Below are 23,851 nucleotides of genomic sequence, written 5' to 3' on the forward strand. Positions count from 1 at the left end.
TTCGGAGTCGTGATTGATTGGTATCGATCCACACTTTTAGCTGTCCAAAAAGTGAGGCCTCACATGTGATTGACAGCAGTCAAAAACGCAAACTTAGAATGAAATTTGAACTCAATTTGATTCCCTTTTCATAGCCCGGATGTCAATGAAAAGCAAAAGGAGGCTTAACTTTAACAATCGCAATCGTATGTTTTGTTTTGTCAATTTTTTGTCTCACACTGCGAAATTACCCGGCCTACAGTATTTGAATTTTCGCACATGTGAACAGAACCATAAATGAATAAAATTGAATGGAGTAGTGATAGCCTGAATTATACTTCAGTTGATCATAATCAACGTTGAGTGTGAACACGGCTCAAGACTTTCGTATGAATTCAAACATGTTTTATAACCCAAGAAAAGAAAATATTGACATAAGATAGAAGGGCAACGAAAGAACGTTTCTAAACTAAAATGGAAAAAAAAATCACTGTTCAAACGATCAATTCTTGAGGTTATAATTTTAATTATTAAAAGGGGCTTTACATAAGCTTTTTTTCTTTTAAATAGGATAAAGAATATTAAATTGTACATCACAACAAATCGTAAAAGTAGTCCAATCCTTGTCCAATTTCCCAAATCGAGATTCCAACTTCCAGCTCTTTTGCAAGGTCTAGTCGGACTTGTATGGACTTAGAAAAACAAACACAGTGATATTAGGCATGTTCTCAATGAAGTGTGGAAAATAAATTTTGCGATTGTTTCAGTGCGTTTTTAGAGACTTAGCAGAGAGATATCAAGCCAAAGCGGCAATCAAAACAGTTGTCACTGAAGGAAACAACAACAAGAAGAGTTATCAATCGACCAAAGAAAACGAATCAATCAATCAATCAATCGTTTAATGTATCCAATAGCAGGTATAAACCTGAATAACAGGAAAGGTCAGAGACAGCAAACATATCTAGCATTGGTATTTAACAGTAACAAAGTTATTAAGACGAGCTGTGCGGCCTAAAGTTGGGTAAACAGTTTTGTTCCCTGAACGGAGATTACGATCATGCTACACGACAGTGGGCGAATAAAGAACTCTGAGAACTTCTTTAGCCTTAATGACAAACGACTTGCACGAATCTATCCTACGAACGTACAGTGGGTCAAGCCCTGCTAAGTCGAGCGCATCTTCGTATTGAAAACCGGGAAAAATTACTCGCATGAGTTTTCTTTGCCATCCTCTTACTCATTCTCGTTTCCAGAGCAGCGATTCTATTGGCCAGTGTTGCGGATCGAAGCGCTGGCCAAAAGGATAGCGTTACTGAGAACGAGAATGCCTCTTACCTTTAGCGTTGGGTAAAATACGACATGGTTTGCTCCTCCAGCGCTGCAAATTGACATTAGCAAATATCAGGAGTCGGTCGTCGGTCATTCGAAGTAACACGTAAAGAGGGAAATTCTACCCTGTAACCGCAGTGACACCCATTTCAAGTTCTCCACAAACAAACCAATTTTGAAATGCTAATAGTGAGTTCGTCGCGAATTATGGGTAGTGCCAGTCTGCTGAATGCGACAAACGATCAGTTCAGCGGTTAATTTAAAATCTAAGGCTATCTACCTGAAGTCTCTTAGAGTGTCTATCCGGCCTCCAGGGTTTTTATGGTTTTGGCATCGCCATACAGCGTAGATAAATGTCACAAAAATAATTTTTCGATTCCGCCACTTTTTGACCCCGAAATCAAGCTTCAAAGTTTGCGGTTTGGACACGCCCAATCAAGTTCACCGCGTAATCGAAGATTGTTGACTCGTGAGGGCACTTCAGGAACGACTCGAAATTGGAAGAGAAAGCTTGACTACCTTCATAACCCGATCATCGTGTAGTTTCATTAATTAAGCGACGCTTTAGGACATTGTTTAATGAGTGATGGAACATCAAACCGACTTTTCTTCTGAAGATGATGGAAACGGTCTTTCATCGGATTCGAACGAAGAGATAGAGCACGAAGATAAAGACTTATTTGACGGTGATGCTCCTTCCGATTCAGAAGAAGGCCCCTAGTGTCAAGAGCCACTGGCTGCTGAAGATTGGTTTCGTGAATGTAATCGTGAAAGGACAAAAATGGAAGAAAGAAAACAGCAGCTACAAAACTGGTTTGACATAATCGTACAAGAAAGCACGTGCATTAGTGGTGATAAAGAAAGGATCTGCCAGAATTTTTAGGTCTACTGCTTTCGTCGGTTCAGGATCTATATTTTTCTCTACTTGATCGGCAATGACAAAACTCTCAGAATCTTCAGTAGAAGGAGCTGAGAATCTACAGGTCTGTAACGAAAACAGAAAGCGTACTAGAGCACGCCAGAAGTAAAAAAAAAAAAAAAAGAATTGAAATGCCCGATTTTCATACAATGTTTGTAAAACGACGATGATTGTGGCGTGACATACCTGACGACGACTTCGATCGGATAAATCTTCTTCTCCCCAGCTATTGCGCGGGAACTTTGGTACTGGAAGAACACCAACGTTATCCTTTATGAGTGTTCGCTGGCATTTAAGACTTCCACACGATAGCCGCAGCGTGAAGTCCTCGGGAGCAAAGTGACAAGAACGGAGAGCATATGAATCGCGTGGTGCTCACTTGTCGCGCTTTAACTTCACGAAGTCCGTCCGTTTTTTTCTTTCTGGCCTTCACTTCACTTCGATCGTCACTATAAAAGGGAATGCTATGCCCGTCTTTGCATCAGAAATATTTGAACAACCCGAAACAGCACATCTATCAGGCATAATTTCCAAAGAGCCAGCAAAAGGAACAAAGCAAAAATGATCCTCCAAAAAAATTGGATTTGGTGCGCGGTTCCTAAAATGACGTCACAGTCGATTCTGGAACCAAGTCTCTTCCTGGTGCTGTCTCCCGGTCAACTTGATTGGGCGTGGCCAAAGCGCGAACTTTGAAGCTTGATTTGGGTCAAACAGTGGCGGAATCGAAAAATTATTTTTGGGGCATTTATCTACGCTTTATAGAGATAAGCAAACAATAAAAACCTTGGAGGCCGTATAGCCTCTTTAACTGTTTAGTTAGCCCATAACTTTTTACCCCTAAATATATAGAGGATATTACACGGTGGACAGAAGATATGAATTTTAGGTTCGAGTGAGATATTGTTGTTGCCACGAAAACATAAGATTCATATCTTCGAGCTAACGTGTAATTTTCTTTTTATTTTATGGACAATAAATATACATGGCAGAGATTGAAATGCGGGCTTTAATACAAATACTGGTTATTAATACAAACAAAAATGCCTGGTGCCCAAATTATAAAAAGTCTTACATTGGAAGCAAGAATTTTTTTTTTTATGTTTGCTTGTAGTTTTCAGAGGAGTACTATCCTCTATTTCTCTTGTCTTGTCGCAACTTTCCAGAAATTCCATATAAACACCAATGAAATACCAAACCATTTCACTTCAATATGTTTTCTAGTCCTGACGTAAAATAACTGGGCGATTTATTATGTAACCATAGCAACGGTCACCTTTTCACGTGTGAAGATCTCATGTTTTCGCGCGAATATTTCATTGGTGTTTTTCATAATGATGAGGAATCTGTTGGCTGTTGGTAACGATGCAGGAAACAAATTTATAGTCGTGCTGACTCAATAAACCATTTTCGAATTTCACGGCTGGACTGGATCAAGCATGAAATAGAAGCTAATGAGGGCAAATTAATTTGTGAGTGAAAAGATTTGCCCGCATTAGCCTCCATTTTAAGCTAGAGAAAATGGTCTATTCTTAATGGTCAGAATTCCTTACATGCATGACTGAAAGATGTTTTGAACTCACGCAAATGTAAATGAATGTTCAGCAACGCCTTCCTCCCAAACGAGTTTTTCAGTTTTATGTTTCTCTAGTAGTTCAATATATCTAAAAGGAAGAAAAAGTTCAAAACTTTTGAGGTGGCTCTACGCAGTTCCAACAATTGCGCGCACCGGCATCACACAGGACATGGGTTCGAATCCCACTGGAGCAAGCTGGAATTTATAGGTGTCTATGACAGACAATTTCTTAATTATTTGGAAAAGTGCCAGGATGACTTTTACCTTTCGCCTGTAACCCGCACTTTAAATGCACAGATCTTTCATTAACGGCTTATCTCACATCACGAATCTCCTATAGCTCAATGACAGAGCATCCAAACTACAGGGGCCCGTTTCTCGAAAGTCCCGAAAACTTTTCGAGCCAGAAAAGCCATCTGTGAAATTGCTTACCGCTTGTTTTGGAAAGCCGATCTTTTAACATGGTTTCAAGGTAACAAAAAGAAAATTAACTGTGAAGTTTGACGAATTAAATGCTCTCCGTTCTTGAGTTACAAAAGGAATTGTGTCACCCGAAAATGGCCCGTAAAGTTTCGGGACTTTCGAGAAACGGCCTCCAGGTCGTAATTCGGCTCCAGGCTGCAAAGGAGCAGACGGGTTTATTTCGAGTATTCCAGAGTGAGAGTCCGCCAGGGTTAATTAACAATTATTCCATGAGCGCGCGTTGGATATAAGATGATAGATAGCCAACGAGGCGCGTAGCGCCGAGTTGGCTATAATCATCTCATATCCAACAAGCGCGAGTGGAATAATTGTTTCATTAAAAACGACTCCAAAATATAGAAAACTAGACTACAATAAAATTAAAAGGCCCAAAAAATCACGCATATGCTTGTCGTGTTGTCATGGTATAATGGCTCACAACCCATGATGGCTTAGCCAATCAAAACTCTCGAATTGCATTATCCAATGATCCAGTTTTTTTTTATAATGGCTGATAACCGAGATCCAGGGAACCAATGAGAAAGCTAGAATTGCATTATCTGAGGTTGAGAATTTAATGACATCAACTATCTCTTTTTCTACAATTACGCGAAATACAAAACACACAGCACGGTTTTCTTAATGAATGATCCTACCTTGATCCTAAGATAGCTGCTGACAACAATTTTTCATTGAAAAAAAAAAAAGAAAAGAAAGATAAAGTTAATAAAACAAAAAAGACATTAAACTGGACATTAAAAGATATATATACAAATAATGAAAAACTGTGATATTAAAAGAAATAGACCATATTCTTATTCTCAGGAACTAGCTTGGAACGGAGGCTAATGCGGGGGAATCTTTTCATGATCAAATGCAAATACTTTTTAATACATTCCCCCGCATTAGACTCCATTTCAGGCTAGTTCCAGTCCAATAATGACAATACGAATGCGGTCTATTAGACGGTGGGTACGATGGGTCATCGGTGGAAGTTCTTGCAATATGATTACTGGTACGTACGTTTTCCACCATTTGGTCCAAACTCTTGTCCATAGAAGTTAAGGCCGAGAAGGATTTTGGACCTCTGCTTTCCCTTCTCAGGACTCAGCGACAAAACACACTCTCTCATCCATTGCACAGGAGCATTCGGTCCTGGTCTGCAACATTTAAGGCAGGTATCGATACCGGGTGTACGTCTTTATCACGATGGCACATGTCTAACTGGCCAGCTTGGCCTTGTACTTCAGCTTACACAATGACCACTTAATTAGATACACGCTCAGTTTTGACATCCAACATGAAGTGTCCGTTTAAGTCCAAGCATACTAGTATACTAGTTATGTCTTTATCACCATGGCACATGTATGACTGGCCAGCTTGGCCTTGTACTTCAGCTTACACAATGATCACTTAATTAGATGCACGCACACTTTTGACATCCAAAACGAAGTGTCCGTCCGTTTAAGTCCAAGCATTTGCAACCCCTTTCCAACAATAACGCAAGGGTAGATGTTAGCGTTATTCTTAGCTTAGGGTACGAATGCAGCTTTTAATCCATACATGAGAAGCAGCATTTGGGGCCGGAGACTTTGTGACGTTGATTGTCTGTATTCCAATACACACGTGATATTCAAGTTGGGGACGGAGAAGAGCACGGGGACACTTCGTGATGCTTACATGTATTTACATCGGCGTCAGTGCATCTAATTTGGTACATTTCTGGACATATCTGTACACAATATGTAATCATTTTTTAGAGGACAGCAAAAAAAAACAGATTCTATTCTCGCCTTACCAACAACGATATCCACTCTAGACTGACCAACAAGCTGCTGCCGGGAAACCCAGGAAAGAGCCGCTGAGAAGTGACCCGCAAAATACGAGGAAAAAGCGTTTCATAACATTTGGAACTTCCATAACTGATAACTGATCGAGATTTTGAGAGATCGTGCATTAAAAAGAGACACAGGTATCTTATTCCAACTTCTAAAACCGTTCACCTGTTATGGTTCAGTTGCCAAGTTTACCTAGCTTCTTCGCTAACAGGTCTTTTATCGAACCGGGTTGGGCAGTAGCCCTCGTAATCTCTCTCCTCATTGGAATGTGGTAGCTCTCTAGCTCTACTACCCTTACGTCAAAGTCCCTATTCCTGTTCAGTCTTTTGTGTCCGAGGCGTGAGTAGCAAGCCAATAGACCTTATTCACGATGGCCGCCATGTTGGATTTGCTATTATCATGCAAATTAGCTACACACTTCTGAGGGGGCAAAGAATACAAGTTCGAGAGGTTTTAACGAACATCTTAGCCACACAGATGATTTTTTTTTTTCACGGTCATTGAATGTTTCTCACCTAAGTAGTAAAACAGAATGATTACACAAGTTACTTCGATGTTTTTTTTTTTACAGTGAAAAATGAGGAGATAACGAAGTAGAAAGTCAAAATGTCAAAGGCAATAAAAGATATAAAATTATTATAAATGGGACTTAATTCTAAATTCTAAAATGTACTTTTAGAAATGTTATTTCAATATTTGGACGAGACGATTTTTCGCAATTTGCCTTTTTTTCCAATATTTGCCCCCCAGCATAACACATGGCTAATTTGCATGACAATTTGAAAACCAACATGGCGGCTATCGTGAATAAGGCCTATTACATTGTACCAGAAACCCATAAGGGTTGAAACGTGTAACGGCCCCTTGTGTGCTTGGAAACAAGCTTCTGAATATTCGATTTGCTAAGTACCATATTTGGAACAACAAGAGCGAGGGGTTTCCAAATATGGTACTTAGCAATGAAACATTCAACCAATCAGTTCGCACTGAATATTCGGAAGCTGTGAACGCGCGTTACACGTTTCAACCCTTATGGGTTTCCGTTTAAGTCCAAGCATACTAGTATACTAGTTATGTCTTTATCACCATGGCACATGTATGACTGGCCAGCTTGGCCTTGTACTTCAGCTTACACAATGATCACTTAATTAGATGCACGCACACTTTTGACATCCAAAACGAAGTGTCCGTCCGTTTAAGTCCAAGCATTTGCAACCCCTTTCCAACAATAACGCAAGGGTAGATGTTAGCGTTATTCTTAGCTTAGGGTACGAATGCAGCTTTTAATCCATACATGAGAAGCAGCATTTGAGGCCGGACACTTTGTGACGTTGATTGTCTGTATTCCAATACACAAGTGATATTCAAGTTGGGGACGGAGAAGAGCACGGGGACACTTCGTGATGCTTACATGTATTTACATCGGCGTCAGTGCATCTAATTTGGTACATTTCTGGACATATCTGTACACAATGTGTAATCATTTTTTTAGAGGACAGCAAAAAAAAAAAACAGATTCTATTCTCGTCTTACCAACAACGATATCCACTCTAGACTGACCAACAAGCTGCTGCCGGGAAACCCAGGAAAGAGCCGCTGAGAAGTGACCCGCAAAATACGAGGAAAAAGCGTTTCATAACATTTGGAACTTCCATAACTGATCGAGATTTTGAGAGATCGTGCATTAAAAAGAGACACAGGTATCCTATTCCAACTTCTGAAACCGTTCACCTGTTATGGTTCAGTTGCCAAGTTTACCTAGCTTCTTCGCTAACAGGTCTTTTATCGAACCGGGTTGGGCAGTAGCCCTCGTAATCTCTCTCTTCATTGGAATGTGGTAGCTCTCTAGCTCTACTACCCTTACGTCAAAGTCCCTATTCCTGTTTAGTCTTTTGTTTCCGAGGTGTGGGTTGCAAGCCAATACACCTTATTCACGATGGCCGCCATGTTGGATTTGCTATTATCATGCAAATTAGCTACACACTTCTGAGGGGGCAAACAATACAAGTTCGAGAGGTTTTAACGAACATCTTAGCCACACAGATGAATTTTTTTTTTCACGTTCATTGAATGTTTCTCACCTAAGTAGTAAAACAGAATGATTACACAAGTTACTTCGATGTTTTTTTTTACAGTGAAAAATGAGGAGATAACGAAGTAGAAAGTCAAAATGTCAAAGGCAATAAAAGATATAAAATTATTATAAATGGGACTTAATTCTAAATTCTAAAATGTACTTTTAGAAATGTTATTTCAATATTTGGACGAGACGATTTTTCGCAATTTGCCTTTTTTCCAATATTTGCCCCCCAGCATAACACATGGCTAATTTGCATGACAATTTGAAAACCAACATGGCGGCTATCGTGAATAAGGCCTATTACATTGTACTTTACGAGAGCTCTTCCATGCATCGCTTATGGAACTTAGGACCTCTCTCCCAAAATGACAGTGCTACCCGGTATCCATGCAAAGAGAAGGGCATGGGTATTCATGTTTTACCTTCCATGCGAAGAGTAGTCATAAGTCATGAGACTAAATCCATCCAACACTGGAGCTAGAAGCTCAAAATCATGCTTGTCAAATGCTCCAGGCGTCTTCATATTGCTGCAATAAAGTAGCACCAATGTAATAAAACAAAACAAAACAAACAACAACAACAACAACGAAAAACAGTTCTCACTTTCCATAACCAAGAGTACAAAACAAAGTAGTAAGTCTATGCCAAGGTATTTTCAAAGACTAGGCCATCATCACAGGAGATTGTAAATCGGTTCCGGATCACTCAAGCGAACGATACCAATCTCGAGGGATACAATGAACTATGAATAAGTCACGATTGATTTCGTGGGAAAAATCAACCCAAAAATATAGAGATTTATAGCAAGATAAAGCATCACCTTTACGTGAAACGCGAATGGCAAAGTGACCACATGACTACGATTTTCTCACCATTTTTTGCGTTTACTGGTTGCCGCTTGCCGTTTCTACGAGCAAGAAGGCATTTTCGCGCTTGCCGTATACGTAGAAATTCCTTCTCGTTTTTCTTTTACGTGATAACAAGTTGAATATGAGAAAAAAAATCTTGAGCCCACGACCACTTTCCGGTAAGTTAAACAAGGAAAATTAGGGATCATGGTTAAAGACATGAACCCACGACGGAGAGCGAACAACTCCCATACTACATGTCACGGCATTTTTACAGACCGATCTATTTTAGATTACCTTTTCCCTCTGGAAAAAAAATCCGTTCGGGTCCGCTGACACAATGACGGCAAGTTAGTTCCTTGTGATTGGTCATCGGGCTCCCACGGGAGTCTCACTCGCCGGAAATTCAATCGAAAAATAAATCGGTCTGTGAAAACGCCGTGACAGGAATATATGGGAGTTGCTCGCTCCTACTCATGGGAACCTGTTATAGATAGTTCTTAACTAACTTCGTACCGCAGTTTTCTTCAAGAACTCACGTTGACTTTCTGTTGACTCAGAAAACAGCTTCATCGAAACTCGCAAAATTTGAAATGTAAAGATTTTCATTTTACATAGCGTCTTTTTCTACAAGCAATTAAAAAAAAAAAAAAAACTCCGAGATTCTGTTTAACAGAGTTCATTTCGAGTTACCGTGGGTCACGCGAAGTTAAAGTCACAAGCTTCACTCCATTTTACGTGAAAAGTGCATGAAACGGGAAACCGAGTCGTTTCACGTTTCACGAAAACGTGAAGCTAATTATAACTACGTGAAACGACAAACAGCAAACGACAGGCTGCAAAAAAGCATGGTAATTCTCTTCTTCTGTTGTACCTTTTCCTTTTGACAAGTTACTCATTTCTCTAGCTAGCAGATAGGAAATGAGCTAAAACGAACGTTTGCCGTTAACGCGATGGAGGGAGTGCAGGGCTGACGTAGTGGTGAGAGCAATTGCCTCCCATCAATACCATCTGTCAGGCACTGGTCAATTTCCATAGCCTTTAACCCATCTTAGCCCAAAGCCCTTCTTTGTAAAATTCAGGTGTTTCTAAACGGATATATTGGTGACTCAACAATACACGGAAAAATCCAAACGATTCTGACAGGATTCTAATCTACGAACTGAACTAATTCGGATGCTCTACCATTGAACTCTAAGAGAATTCGGATGCTACGCCATTAAATCATAATAATGCTGGGACTGAAATTTGGGTAAAAGTGCCCTCATGATTCTCGCAAATTTAGTAGAGGAACTGGTAAATGTTACCAAAGGTAAACCAAAAGAGACATGGTGACCCAGGGATACTTGTAAAAAAAAACCCAAGTGCTTCTCAAGCATCCCACGTCAACGCTCTTTAGCGTCTTGTCTAGTTTGTTTTAGCGCGGTGTTTGTGTTTACCTGCCATAGAACGGAGGCGGGATGACCAAAATAATTTTCATTTTTTCGTTGTGAAGAAAATCTGCCAACTTGCTAACCAAAAGATACAAGTTCCTGTCGGAAAAAGAAAAGTACTTTAAAGTTTATGTACTTTCATTCCTTTCAATATCTACAGAGAAAGTTCGGATTTGCGGTACAACACGACCAAAGGACCAAGTGTATGACATTTCAATTCCAGGGAGATTTCGCGAGAGTCTCGCTCCAGCCTTGTCGCATTCTCAGAAGTTGCGATCGCGAGAGTTGTCCTATATAAAGCAAAACATACTACTTCTTACAGTCGTTTAATAATAAATGACATAAGGAAAGATAAAAAAATAAAATTATAACTGGATATATATAAGAGAAGCGCAGTCCCTCTACTGTGCCACTTTATTCAAATACCTAAAAAAAAAGAACAATTTTTAGGGTAGAATATTGAAGGCAAAAAAAAAAACAACAACAACAACAAAAGAGAAAGTAATCTCGAGCCCGTCTTTTCTCCTCAATCTTTATACACTCCACTTCTCGCTCGCTCCGACTGGTCATCGCGCGAGATTTACTCACGATAGCAAACTATACTTATCGGTGAAATTTTGCAATGGAGTGATTTGATACGTACTCTTTGCCATCACCATTGTATTGACTCCACACTTCTAAAGTTAGACCATCAAATTGATTCGCCTGAAATCAAATCGAAAAGGGGTATAGGAAAAACTAACACATAGCTCCATTCAAGTTGGCTGGTCTTCTTTAACTAAAAACAAAAGGGTTAACGCTGATCAGCCTTATAAATGATTTGGTGTTCGTAGCGACTCAGTTGCTCTTTCCACTGGACGGGATGTTGGTTGATCGCGGTGTCACCACAAACAAGTTATCGCCGAAAGCCATATATTAATGGATGATGAGAGACAGAAACACTGTGACAGATCCGGCGCACTTAACACCATACCATCGCGCTTCCCAAGCAGATCAATTATACATGTACAATGTATTTAGTTTGAAACAATTGGTTTAATAATCAAACGAGTTGACACAGGAGACAGTCCATGTTGTCCGACGCTGCAATCCACCAGAGACTAAACAATTGCACAGCTTTCCTGGCTTTGCCAAAGGAAAAAACAACGGTTCCCGTTTGTTCACCGAAGTTCAGTCCTATTGGACGGGATTAATATATGGACGAGTAACCGTTTATGACTATCAAGCGCTTACGCCCCAATACATGTATGTGGAGTGAGCTTCAGTACATTTCAACCTGACTCGAGCGTTTTTCTCCTGGTACTCCGGTTTTCCTCCTTCATCAAAATTGACTTATTTCTTGCTGCTCTTGCCTATCATGCTGTGCTCCAAGATCAAACATGGTACTTCTAGCAGCTGTCGAAGGCGTCTTTTAATGCTTTTCGCCTGATCACATTGATAATGATGACATAATAATAATAATAATAATAATAATAATAATAATAATAATAATAATAATAATAATAATAATAATAATAACCAACAGGAGAAGGTGATAGCACTAGAGATGAGCTGTCCATGGATTGATAACCGAACAAGTAAGGAAGAGGAGAAGACAGCCAAGTATGCCCCCCTAAGATGGGAGATAAAGCGACAGTACCCTGGGTACGATGTGCAACAATACAACATCATTGACGTGCTAGGTGGATGGTCCACAGACATGGAGGAGGGAATGAGGAATTTACTCGGGTCAAGAGTGAGAACTAAAGGAGTCCTGCTAAAGATGCAGAAATCGGTCTTATCAAGCTCTCTTAATATTGCCCGCACTTTTAAAGTAATCACATAAACTTTACGAGCAATATAACACGAATTTCATTTCAGCAAAGGATATTATTGTAAAAAAAAAATATATATTATTATTATTTTTTTTTTTTTTTTATTCTTTTTTTTTTTTTTTTTTTTCAATTTTAGCAATCACTTATTTTATATTTTCCCTTAGTTTAATAGATTTAAGTGGATAATACTTTTAGAAAGATATTTGTAAATAGGACTTGAACATGGTGTTTTTAAGGAGCTCCTGGGTTACGATTAACGCCCCAGGTAGCTTTAAGGTATTGACATTCAAAAGTTTCAAACTGTCATAATAATAACAACAACAACAACAACAACATAGCGGCCGAGCAGTGGCGCCGGGGCAACACTGAAAAGTATTTCAGAATACTAAAGTTGCTGATGTTTGTATCCAAGCAGAGGTGACTTAAAGCGAAATCTCTACATTTATTTTGAAGCAAATAATAATAAAAATAATAATAATTGCACTAGAAATGAGCTGTCCGTGGGTGGCAATCGGGCGCAGAAAGATGAAGAGAAGACAAGGAAATATGGCCCTCTGAGATGTGAACTTAAGCAGCAATATCCCGGATACTGTGTTAAGCAGCACATCATCATAATCGACGTCCTTGGGGGACACTCCCACTTTGGCATAATAATGGTAATTTGGGCTTAAAGACCGCACTAGCTCCCTTGTGAGTTAATTTCCTCAATAATAATAACGACATTGACGATGACGATGACAATGAAATATTATGAACTTATTGATCCACCTCACCTACTAACCTTGAGGAAAGATACAATTGTATCCATAAGTCCTTGCATTGCAGTTTCACTTGAGAAAATTATGTGAAAGTCGTTGAATGTCCACCCATCAAACAATACTCTAGGAACTGAATAGCAAAAAATGTTTAGCGATAGGGCTTTTTTGTTGAACATACAAAACATGTTACTCCTTTTGTTTAATTATAGTAAATAACGGTAGCTTGGGTGTTTATATAGCCTGCAAGCAAGCTCTTCCGTTGAAAGTTACGCGCGGTCGAAATACAATGTACGTACCTGTACTATAGGGGCTTGGTTACTACTTTCTAAAGGAACTAGTAATCAACCACCATATTTCAACCACCCGCCATTTCAAAGGAACAGCCTGCTTGCAGGCCAATGTTTAAGTCGCTACATGATTGGTCACCAAAAATACATTTAGTACCGTCCGGTAACATGCAATTGGTCCCTTTCAAGGCCTGCGCAGCCCTGATTGCATGGTCTTAGAAATTTCTTAGGTTTTAGTATCACTATACATACACTAAATTGAGAAAGCTTTATTCTCGCCAGAATAGTAAAAAGAAAGAGAGGTTGGTTTAGGGTCAATCTTCCACGTAATAAATGGTGCAGGGAGTGGGCAGAATGCAGTGTTAGCATTTCAGTGACTGGGGTGTCAAATGCCTGTAGTAGTACAGTGCTGAATATGTTGTTCTGAACGAATTTCTGATAAAATGCATGCTAAGACATGAATAAATAAATAAATAAATAAATAAATAAATGTTACATTTCTGAGCAGACAAAGCCAATAACTGCCGGAAGTGACATTCACCCAAACTAGAAGTGACCAGAGCTCTCACCCATTCTAATGTGATCTCCGCCTTTTCGAACATCCGCCAGCCATCCTGCATGGGTGGAGCAAAAATGATGATAATAAACAATGCAGATTTAGGGAGGTTATTGATTCAGTTTAGAAACTAATAAATCAATTCAATGAGTTTTTCATTTATAAGTGATTGGTTCAAACATCCCGCACCGCCAGTAGGAAGTACAACCACACGATGCGCATCTAATCCTTCGCAAAAGAAAGTGCAAGAATCGTAACTCCTAGAGCATCCAAACTCATATAATCAAAAGATAAGGAGATAACTCGGCAGATTTCGAGGATCCTCAGCTCGAGTCACCATTGAGAAATAAATCTATTTCATTTCTGACTGGTTAAGTTTGCCGTTCGTGTCTTTTGCGTTTTTAACCCCAGGGTCGTGCGGGTTAAATCACTGACAACCGCTCCTTCGCTATCGTACTAACTGTGGAAACTAAAGCGCTGGCCATTGAGGACACACACACACACACACATGTACATATAATTATACATAGCATAATAAAAAGACAGCCCAAACCCTGATCAATGTCATGGCCTCCTTCTATTGCAAAAGTGCCTGTTTTCCTGCAAAATAATCAGTTAACATAGACTAGTTGGAAACACAGAAACCTTTATCTCTCGTTTTTTTCTTTTACTGATTTCGCAGGTTTCCTCTTGCTCTCAGCAGTCGCCGTCTTTCACGCTGAGCATTGCTCTTTTTCTCTCTCTTTTTCCCTTCTTTCCTTGTTGTACGACATATAGTATATACATATACATATACATATGTTTTGTTGCCTTCTTCAAAAAGTTTGCTGCGCGCTTTACTAAAACACAGTGATAAAGGCACTTAAAGCTGACCACGCAAATTTTAGGCAAAAGAAAACGCGGGTTCCAGAGGTGAGACACTTCGGGTATTGGCTTACATGAAAAGTTGAATGCACGGACAGACGGACATACGCTGAGGTCATAATCAAAAATCAAAACAAAACTTTCCCGCGTCGATGGGTTACCATAGTCTTAGCCATGGTGCACCGCGACTTTGGCGCGTTTCGCTCGGGCCGCTAATAACTTTAGGTAATTTAGCACAGAAATCTACTCTAGGTTTTCTTTGACTACTGTTTCTGTAATAAATAAACAGCCTGGCAGACTCCTGAAGAAATTATTGCTTAAATTAATTTCAGATAATACCAATATTTCTTAAATAATTGAGAACAATGAAAGTTCTCTAATTAATGTCCTTCGATCTGCACAAGAACTGGGCTGCCAATAGTTGTTAATTTAAAACATAATTGTAATTTAATGATCACAGAATAGTCTTGAAAAAGAACTAGCCCACCATTATTCGTGACATTGAACAAAAATACGTATTGGGGGTGGGGGGGGGGGGGGTGCATTAATATGATGAAAATCTGGAGTGGAATGTACAAAAAACTAAAGGACAATTTCCAATGAATTCATTGAAATTTGACTGAATCTATTCCCCAGTCTCTACTGTCCATTTTTTTAATGACAAACACCGGAGCAGGAAAGAAGACCTTTCTTTTCTCTTGCCCCACTTTACTGCTCGCCTTATTTTCACTGTCACAAACAACAACAACAACAACAACAAACTGTCGGAGCCTAGCTGCTTCCAGGCTACCCAGATACTCACCTTCTCTTGACTTGCAGCCACACTGGAGATACATATGTAAACTTTGTGCTAAATACCTTTGCTATATCATAGCCATGTGAATTCCACTAAAAGAAAACATTTAGACTTACTAATCTATGTACAGCTTTTATACATTAACAGCTTTAAAGTTGAAACCTGTCTACTGGTGGTCTTACAGTAATTTGCGGGCTGTCAAATAATAGAGTGGTGTTTGTTTGTTACTTTTGCAACTCTTAAACGTAACAACTGGTAGGAATAGCTATTCATCTTTTCGCCAATTCCAAACACAACCCAATGTTCGCATCCTCTCCCATTTTCTAACTGCTAATATGTTAATGTTACATGATGCTAATCTGTGCTTATATAACATCCACACTTATTCAAAGGGTTATTAATAGTACATTAAGTAACTAGTCATTGATATATTCATGAGATTATGATATTTTAAACAATACTGAACATCACACTTACTGGAGTGACATATACCAAAACTTCCCCTTGAAAATTAATTTCTGTAGCATTTTTGTAGTATAAACTGTGGAGCTTGACAATATCTCTTGTTCTTGGATTTTCAACTACTAATCCTCTGGCAGTGACATTTGTACCTGGACTGGTCTAAAACCGAAAAAAAAACAAAAAACAAATATTATCTTATTTTCAATCAATCAATCAATTTTAATTTAAACTCACACAAACATTAATTTACAGTGTTGGAGAAAGAAAAATAAAATATACATATGAATATTTACAAATTAAATATTGAAGAAGATACATAGTACTAATGAAATATTACAATTGTGATTAAGAAGTAAAATGTTAGGGGAAAAGAAGAAAGGATAAATGGTAAACAAACAGTTTTAATACAAGATTGATTGTGATGAGTTCACCAATGTCTTGAAAAGCAATTATGCAAACACTCAATCAATGGCATTTATTTTTTCAACGGGCCTCTGGAGCAGGGCTGGACAATCTGTGAGACAGCGAGCCATGCAAATCTCGCATTTAAGTTTAAGAACCTATTTCAAATAGCGGCGATAAACAGTATTTAGGTCTAAGCACCCATTTTAAATCAGTTAGCCTTCAATAACTGTGTGACTTGCATGTTGACCTGCATGGTTTACATAATTAATGACTTGCATGACTCGCAGCCATAGCTCACACCTTGACTCGCATTAGACTCGCAGCCAATTGGCTGACATGGCTCGCTGGCTCGCACATTGTCCTCACTCCTCTAGAGCCAGGGTGCCACAGTTGGCCAACCATAAAAAAAATAAACTGAAAAAAAGGATGGAAATCAACCAATTATAGTGGAGTGTTTTCTGGCCCATTCTTTTTTTTTTTTTTTTTTGACAATTGTTTCAGACTGATTGACAGCACTAAAAAACAAAACCAATGATTAGATTTTGAAGTTATGTAAGCACAACAATTTATAATTACTATGAAAGGTGCCATACATAAAGCAATCTTTCAGATGATAATTATACATGGTGTGGTAAGCAGAGCCAAGAGTGCATTCCACAGTTCCTCTTAGTACCTCTTAGTTTCATTTTCTCATGTACTTTGATTAATAAAAATTAATATGGAAAAATGTCTTAATTTGAATAAGATATATTATAAGGTATACAACGTTATTGTATTTTTGTGCAGATATTTCTAAATATAGACTTGTTAGCTGTACTACCACTTTTCCTGGCAAGAATGATTCATTTTTCTCAGTCTTTTTTTACTGTGAATCATGGCACATGGCTTTTCCACTTCAATGTATGACAATGTGACAGTCATTACTTTTTTGATTGACGAGGAAAATGGAAAGCAGTTGCTGACACTGAGTTGTGAAAGTAGCTTGCTTGACCCACCATTAGATCCTGGGTTTGATTCCGGCAGACACATATTGGTTGAGACATCTGGTTCTCTATTTCTCTGCTAGCAGAGGTTTCTTTTCTTTTTTTTTGTATTCGCTGTGCTGGCGAGCACAGGAAAAGAGACCTCTGCCATGGGTTGAAACTCTGATGCAACCACCGTCAACAACCGTGGATGGCACTCTTCAAATTGCATACCCTATTGTATGTTTTCTGGTGTCTGACACTTGCAGACTGCAGACTAACCTTAAATCACAGTTATTGAAAGCTAACTGTTTTAAAATGGGTTCTTAGACTGTTTATCTTACCGTTTATCAGCATTATTTGAAATGGGTGCTTAGACTTAAATAATACACTTCATTAGCACTATTTGTAACACGCTTATGTTTGCTGACGGATTGTGACTTGAGTCCACTGTGCCCACTCACTCGCTTATGCCAAAATGCAGACTACAAACCAAGGATAAAAGATGGTGGTCCCCTCAATATTATTGAGAGATAACTGTAAACAGGCTAGTAAGTTACCTGAATGTTATTTAGGCCTAATTGATGGCTTATAACCAGATTGATATTCCGGCTAACCGAGTTTTCATTTTACTGATGGTCTGCACAGTAAGCAATCTGCATTTTTTCAGTGTCCCCTGTTGCCAGTGTGCATACATGTATCTTTACAGTAATTCCACTTTTGTCAAGTGAACCCAAAACAACATGAAGTATCAGGTAAACAGGCACGTAGCGTGGTCATTTTTTCAAGTACGCACAAGTACATATGATCTAGAAACCTAAGTAAACTGAGCGAAAAATACTGCACGTTCTTTATTTTTTGTTGAAATAGTTGTGTGAATACAAGCAAAGAACAAAGCATCTTGCCCTTATTTTGAGCAAACTTGGTGCAAACAGAACATTGTTTTGGTTGTGCTAGCGTGACTGGAATTGTCAAGAACATTCTCGGAACGTCGCTCCTTAATGTCACGAACGTTCTTGGAACGTCGCTCCTTTGCAACCTCGCCTTTTTGTTGCACGCTGGCCAAACAACACTGCATTGTTAGTGCAAAAAAAGGTACAATGCAAAACTAAGTTAGAACATGGTATAGCTTTTGTTTTAGTTTTTAGAATTTAATCAAAGTGGTGCTTTCATCACGAAATCTTGGTTGCGTACTAGGTAGTAAAATGTTAAGAATAGAAACAATTGCTAAAAATTTCAAAATTTTCTGGTCACTTCAAGTACGCATGTGCGTATATGCGTATAGGACGCTACGTGCCTGGGTAAAGATTCCATCACTAAGTGTAACCGCTGTGCAAGCTCCGAACAAAGTCAGTTTCAACCTGCAAAGGCAGCGCTAGAGGTCTCTTTTTCCATAGTCTTCAGCCCAGTGAACACAAAAGAAAAGAGACCTCTGCTAGCATGGAAGTTCTCTATAGCATTAACACTTCTTCAAGAAGTTTCTCTCCATGACCTACTGAAGTTTTTTCCTATCATACAAAGAAAGAAAAGAAAAAGCAATAACAACAACAACTTTTTGGTTTGATTCAATTTTGAGCTTCCCTGAGTGGTAGAGATCTTGTAGTCAGCAATATAATGAATGTATTATTTTTAATTTGTTGTAAATTGCAAACCTAGAACAATTCCTTAAATAAGAACTTGTCATTAAATTTGTAATTTTTAAAACAGTACTATACACGTACATGTACATGTATGTGTGCAATGATTTGTTAAACTCAAAGTGAAAATAATCAACAAAGTTATTAAAGGCCCACATTTGCCAAAAATTCATGACAAACCATGAAAGAAATTTGTGTAACATGAAATTACAAAAATATGAGCTGACATGTTGTGTCCCATGTGATTTGCCTGAGTGCATTATGAGCCAATATAAGATCACGCATTTGAACAAGTCATCATTTGAAAAAGAAAAGAAAGCACTATGATCATATGACTTTTGGGTGAATATAGGCTTTTAAGAGTAATTTAACCAATTTACCTACCCCATAGAGTAACACTGAGAGTGACACCTATGATCTTACTCTGTCTAACGTACACCACAAGATGTTACTCGTCAATGGGGGGTTCGAGGGGGGGGGGGGGGGGTTGATTTAGGGTTAAGGAAGCCTGAAAAAAAGGGACTTAAACCCATGACCACAGTAGACCACGTAGACCATCCTGGCCACCTCAGACCTGCTAAGTCTTCATTCACATAATGTACCATATATTAAAGTGAATGAAAGACAAAAATGCATTGACAGTCATATATTAATATTAATTTTTGAACTGTGGATTTGACTAGTTTAATAAGCAAAATTAAGATGATTGTCACGGTCTCATTGTGGTGTTTACAGCCTGCAAGCAGGCACAATCCAGTCCCTCAGAAAGCCTCCTCGCAGGAAATTTAAACAGTGTTACGTCCTAGCTTTTTCCATATGAAAAGGTCTGTAACAATGAAATTATTTTTTTTAAGTTAGGGTCAAAGGCAGACAGTCAGTTCCATTAGAGCATGTATTTGTAATGTATTACTGAATCAATATAAAGTACTTATAGTTAACCATATAGCATTACAGACTCAATTAATATTGTCCCCTCATTTTTTTTTGCTAGATATACATTACTAAAAGGCTCAAAATTGGAATCAGGCAATTGTCGACTTTGATTAATACAGTATACAAGTGTTCAAAAGTACATGTACACTGTAGAACAAATTATCCAGTTTTTAATTTTCATTAATTCCCAGGTTCTTAACCATGGAGATAAGTGAAATGTAAGATCATAATTTAAGAAAAATATAAGTTCACTTATTATCTGTTACTCCACAGAGGTGTCAAATGACTGATGTAATCATTTAATTCATTAATTTTAAAGAAGCGCTGCCTTGTTATGATACTGTACATGTCAAAAAAGCAGATGTTGTAACGTTTTTTTTATTTTTTTTATTTTTTTTATATTTACCTTCACAAAATCCTTTGAGGGTCAGAGAATGTGGAGTACATATGCTACTAACTTCAAACACCTAAGCTGTACATGTTCTGACCTTTACGTTTGTCACACTGACTGAAATTCAGTGAAAAATGTATTAATTAACTGGTCAGTGTAAAATGCAGACTGCAGACCAGGGGTAAAATGCAGACTGAGCTTATAATGTACATTTGTACTACTGTTGAAAAAGCCCAAACCCTTTAGAAATGCTAACTTTAGGCCTAATTAGGCATAAAACAATATTTAGGTTTAACTGTTAGCATTTCTAAAGGGTTTGGGCTTTTTCAACAGTTGCATGATAACCTCAGTCTGCATTTTACCCAAGGTTTGCAGTCTGCATTATACAATGACCGATTAATTAACATACACAGTAAGGTTGAACCCTATCTATTAGCATAATGCACAAGGCTAAAATGCATGCAGGTGATTCAATGTTGCTGCTTGAAAATTTATTATATATCTACGAATGTAACTAAATAATTTTATTTTTTATTGTGGTTATTGTTATTTTTATTTTTGGTCACAAGAGAATGAACGGTAAAAACATCCAAATATTGAATACTCATTACTCATTCATATGATGATTTGGTCCGACGCTCCGTAGATGAAGTGTCTAATAAATAAAACATTTCCTCATCCGTTAGCTATTATTCAACGCACGCTAACTTTTCCTTTATTTTGAATCGAACAAAAATAATTGAGGTATGGCGCGTTCTGCAGATTTAAATTTGATACAGTCATTTTAATATGTCTAACACCAGCAAGGAAAACTATCAGTATCTTGTGGATGTCACACGACTTATCAGCTAATATGAGGGTCTGTTTTACCAGAGTTTGACAATCACCTACAAAAATAAACAATCAATCCTTACCGTTCGTCTTTTTTCGGTAGTTTTCTTATCTTTCTTATCTTTCTTGTCTTTCTTCGACAAAGTTCCACACACGTGGAAGACGGAAATCCAACAAGTTAATGTCACGCACAGTAAAACTGCAAAAATTATTTTCTGCATGATCACCGGCAGCTTCGATATGAGCGCTGGCAAGTAGCTATGCGATCGACGACGCTACTGTCAAGATGAAAACAGTGTGTGTTATAAATGAAACAATCGTTTTGTAAAGTAATCAGGAAAATTATTCATAAGTGACTGAAACGTGGGCTCAAGTTCATTTTCACTGAGGGAAGGCTGGAAAGGATGGAAAGTGTTCGAACGACATAGCCTTTTTCGGAGGGAAAAAAGGTGACTTAGAGTGCCCATAGGGGACTATTCCTTTTTTTTATCTTGATTTATTTTACGTTAAACGTTCAATGACTGAATCGTGGTATGACTCGTTGAAGAATTCTTACATCCCCCTGGCAGGTACCCTAGAACTTGCCGTCCGTTGAGTCACGCATCTTCTATGCGCGGGTTCCGGTTATGTAACACCTGCGATCAGGCCAGTTTCAGCTTCGCCCAAATGCAGGGACACCCAACGAATCTGTTCCTCACATTATCTGTTCCCCAGAGGAATCTTGCTGGCTGGCAAAAATACAGGTGTTTCGATGAGCTGGCTGGGAAATTTTGTTATTGATAGAGGTTTTGCCTGGGAATTACTGACTTTTTCTAGCATTTTAACCCGAGCTGGCTGTAGAAACTCTGAAGACTGAGGACGACTTAAAAAAAAAAAAAAAAAAAAAAAGAACCCCTTCCCTCTCCCACAAAGTAATCACAAACAGAAAAAAAAAAGAAACCTGTTTTGTCCTGGTTTTACCGCTTTTGTTCGGTCGTTTTAGATCGAGGGATTTGAAAGCGCGCGCAATTCCTGGCTGGGAAATAAATTTGATCAGCTGGCTGGGAAACCAACCAATTTTATCTAGCTGGCTGGGAAATTTCTTGTGTGTCTTGCTGGGAAAAAGGAACAGATAGTGTTTTCCCAGCAACACTGAAAAACACCTGAAAATGCCTTAATAACATTTCTTTTCATTAACTGGGGTATAATAATACAATTTACAAGAAATTTGTCGTTGGGTGCCCCTGCAAATGTTCCCACAGTAACCTACCACGCGAAACTAGAATAGAGCCTGATCGCAGGTTAGGTTATGTATCAGGAAGTCACTCACACCCTGCATTTTTAAAAGATCTTCAAATTATATTACAAATGAGAAATCATGCAACAGGACCTTTGCACACTTTCATCATGAAGATTTTGTATGATCTGGGACCAAGCAAAGCGATATCGTCCTTCTTCCATATGCAGAAATGGCGGACTACTTCAAGATATGATTGCATCATTTGTCCAAGTCGTAAATGGTTATATAGAGGTCTATAGAGGACCTAACGTATGCCATGACCAAGAAATTTTGACCAGAGGTGACGAAATCCAAGAATTTCCAGACATTCCAACCTCTAAACCCTCAAAAGGTGGGACACTAGTTTCCAGATATGAATGATACAAATCCCGCCAATTTCGCATTAAAGAGCCTGTGACTATGGTGGCTGCTTTTTTGAAGCCAATGTACGTTATGTAGCCCTTGCAAAACGTGTATAAATTTGGAGAGAACAGAAAATTACCAAAAAATACTCGCGAATTGAGGAAGTTGGCAATTGCTTCAGATATTTAGAACTCCCCAAACGGAATTCATTCATGATGTTTCTCGTGACGTCATCTATTGTTATTAATATGCCAACCAGAACCCAATTGGCTGTTGAAACAATGAATTCCTTTGTTCCTTGGTTGGCAAATTTGAATATCAAAACAAATGTGACGTCAATGTTTGTAAACAAGAAATATCGCTATTTATCATATTTCGTAGAAGAAGTGACTTAGAATAACATTTGACGATAAAAACTTGCGACAAAACGTTGCTTAATAACATTGTAAAATTTAAAAAAGTTAAAAACGATATGAGCTATAAACAGCTATAGCCACCCCATCCGTTTGCTCATACAACTGACCATCAAACTGAAAAAGCTGATTGGTTGTAGCAATTTCAAGCAACTTAACAAGCTGATCTTTTTGGAGGTAGGAGGGATCGTTTGAATGAGAGTCATTTTAAGATTCTGAGAAAGTGCCAAGGCTCTTGTTTAGTGTTTGAAATGCTTTATATTAAGAAATTCAAACCTAGTCTGAACGTGCAAACAGACTCCATACGTGCGAAACTTTTTGTTTAACCCGAAAATTATTTTCTCTTGTTTGTTTTAGTATTTATAGCACTTCTTTTTATACATTCTTGACTTGATAATGACGTTATGTTAACGTCGAAACGTCGTCGATTTTAGCTCTTTATAGCTTTTTATCGTTTTTAACTTTTTTAAATCTTAAAATGTTATTAAGCAACGTTTTGTCGCAACTAAAGTTTTTATCGTCAAATGTTATCATATTTCGCCATATTTAAAAATAACAACTTTCAAAATTCTACGGAAAGCGGACATGCAATTAGAGTAAAAACGGGACAGCGGGACAACATAGTCTAAGTCAGGACAATCCCGGGTAAAATGGGACGGT

General features: G+C 38.4%; 1 protein-coding gene across 1 annotated transcript; it reads right to left on the reverse strand.

Annotated features, from left to right (window-relative positions):
• Window positions 1–483: 483 nt before the first annotated feature.
• Window positions 484–21,700, reverse strand: LOC138004198 (chitinase domain-containing protein 1-like). Its single transcript, XM_068850649.1, has 14 exons — window positions 21,241–21,700; window positions 16,014–16,157; window positions 15,543–15,628; window positions 14,430–14,476; window positions 13,890–13,934; window positions 13,057–13,163; window positions 11,105–11,166; window positions 10,468–10,560; window positions 8,603–8,707; window positions 5,286–5,422; window positions 4,919–4,934; window positions 3,808–3,888; window positions 1,315–1,357; window positions 484–671 (listed from the first exon to the last, which is right to left on the reverse strand). Exons 1-14 carry the CDS (start codon window positions 21,376–21,378, stop codon window positions 573–575), a joined length of 1,203 nt encoding a protein of 400 aa, XP_068706750.1. The 5' UTR covers window positions 21,379–21,700; the 3' UTR covers window positions 484–572.
• Window positions 21,701–23,851: the final 2,151 nt, after the last annotated feature.

The sequence above is a fragment of the Montipora foliosa genome, chromosome 5, assembly GCF_036669935.1.
Source record: "Montipora foliosa isolate CH-2021 chromosome 5, ASM3666993v2, whole genome shotgun sequence".
In the NCBI taxonomy this organism is placed as follows: Eukaryota; Metazoa; Cnidaria; class Anthozoa; order Scleractinia; family Acroporidae; genus Montipora; species Montipora foliosa.